Below are 1,814 nucleotides of genomic sequence, written 5' to 3' on the forward strand. Positions count from 1 at the left end.
AGGGGGGGGGGGGGACGTCAGCAATAGCCAGCATGCTATTGTAATTTGAAATGGCCAATAGCAGGCTGGCTATTGCACCAGCCCACTTCCTGCTGTATTTACATTTAGCTGCCGTCTGCTGAATCTTGCCACTGGCAGCTGTTATTCTCTGGCTGAAGCTATTCAAGCGCCATGTGCTTACAATACAATTATTCCAAAAAATGATAAAAGGTGGGAAAGTCATTTTTGGTTTTGGCCTGACAAATTCTGCTGCGGCAGGTGCGGTGCAGTGTCACTCATTTCAATGGCACCCCAAATGCGCCTCCCACCTACAGTGTGATTGCCTGCGCTGGAACGTGCAGTACCGCAATGCTGTGCTTTCCAGCGCAGTGCGATTGCAAAAAATTGTGCATACACTTTTATTCTGAAGTAAACGTAACACTGCATTTGTGTATTTTAGTTTAAAGATGGTATTACATTTTGGTTTTATCGGATTGATCAAAAAAAAATCTGCCAACTAATCGATTTATGAAAATAATCATTAGTTACAGCCCTAAAGATATAATTTTGTACATTTTGGTGTCCTTTAAAGTTTTATCATGTGACATTTTTGCTTTCTCTATTTAAGGCAAGAACCCAACAGATGAATACTTGGAAGCCATGATGAATGAAGCCCCTGGACCCATTAATTTTACCATGTTCCTTACAATGTTTGGAGAGAAGTTGAATGGCACAGACCCTGAAGATGTCATTAGGAATGCGTTTGCTTGCTTTGATGAAGAAGGAGTTGGTGAGTACATCAGTTGTTTTGTATCAGCATCCAGTTCTGCAGTTTAAAGTCATATCTCACACAACTGAATAGAAATAGAATACGTGACAATTGATTTCTAGAGCAATGTTCATTAACTTAGCAGTGGACTACTGCTGTGGCCATACAAGTGATTTGAGGGCAACACTTTCTTTTTATTTTTTTTCAGCGGCTGTTCAGCATCAAACCCAAAACAAAAATGTTAGTTTCTTGCCAATTACCAGTCTTTTTCATGTGTTGTTTGCATTATTTTTCTTTTTAGTTTTCTTTTCTTTTTTAAATTTCTACCTGGTGAACTGATGAATAACATTCTTTCTGACCCTTAGTGGCTATGCTCACACCTCCACTGTTCTTTGGAGGGAGCCATGGTTGCCACCCTGGCTGGACTACAAAATAGGTCTGCCTTTGTTCATCTCCATTACATGTGGGATGGAGAGATTAGTAGTTTACAGAAAAAAAGATACATTCCAGCTCACAGGAAGTCACATGGTCGCTGCATTTCTGGCAAGATCAACAGAAGTCTTCTGTACTTGCTGAAAATGTTTCTGGCCTGGAAAATAATGCAATCACCACATCCAAAAGGACAATATATTACATTTTTGTTCTTGGGTTACTTTATGCTTTAAGCCAGTCAACGTACATGGTATAGGTTGCCTCAACTGTTTCCCTTGACATCACCAAAGGGCCACACATAATGTTCGGTATATGTAATGCTAGAGAGGACTGTTGGAGACTGCAGACAGATTGGAGGAAGTGATGGCTACACTGTAGGTTTGGTTGAAGACATGCTACAGAAGACTGAAGGAATGGGGCCATGTTACATGAAGCCAGTAGAGATCACAGCTATTGCCCCTTTACAAATCAATGCTCCACTCCCGCTACAGACTGTTGGGGTCCATGGACTGCACAACAAGTACCAAAGGGCATTTGGATGGCAGGTTGGCACCAGAGCTTTAAGTGCTGTATAGTGGCTTAAAAAAAAAAAAAAAAGTTTTAGGTTAGTTTTTTTTTTTTTTTTTTTTTTTAA

General features: G+C 40.4%; 1 protein-coding gene across 3 annotated transcripts in view; it reads left to right on the top strand.

Moving 5' to 3' along the window:
* Positions 1–1,814, top strand: part of LOC108784895 (myosin regulatory light chain RLC-A) — a 47,571-nt gene that overhangs the window by 22,324 nt on the left and 23,433 nt on the right. For all 3 annotated transcript variants that reach the window (XR_001941096.1, XM_018553845.1, XM_018553836.1), the window contains exon 3: positions 608–769. Coding sequence is in view for 2 of the 3 variants with exons in the window: in XM_018553845.1 (XP_018409347.1) it covers positions 608–769 (162 nt within the window). In the remaining variant the exon portion in view is untranslated. The remainder of the gene's footprint in view (positions 1–607; positions 770–1,814) is intronic.

The sequence above is a fragment of the Nanorana parkeri genome, unplaced genomic scaffold (genome assembly GCF_000935625.1).
Source record: "Nanorana parkeri isolate BGI_ZX_2015 unplaced genomic scaffold, ASM93562v1 scaffold7, whole genome shotgun sequence".
Taxonomy (NCBI): domain Eukaryota; kingdom Metazoa; phylum Chordata; class Amphibia; order Anura; family Dicroglossidae; genus Nanorana; species Nanorana parkeri.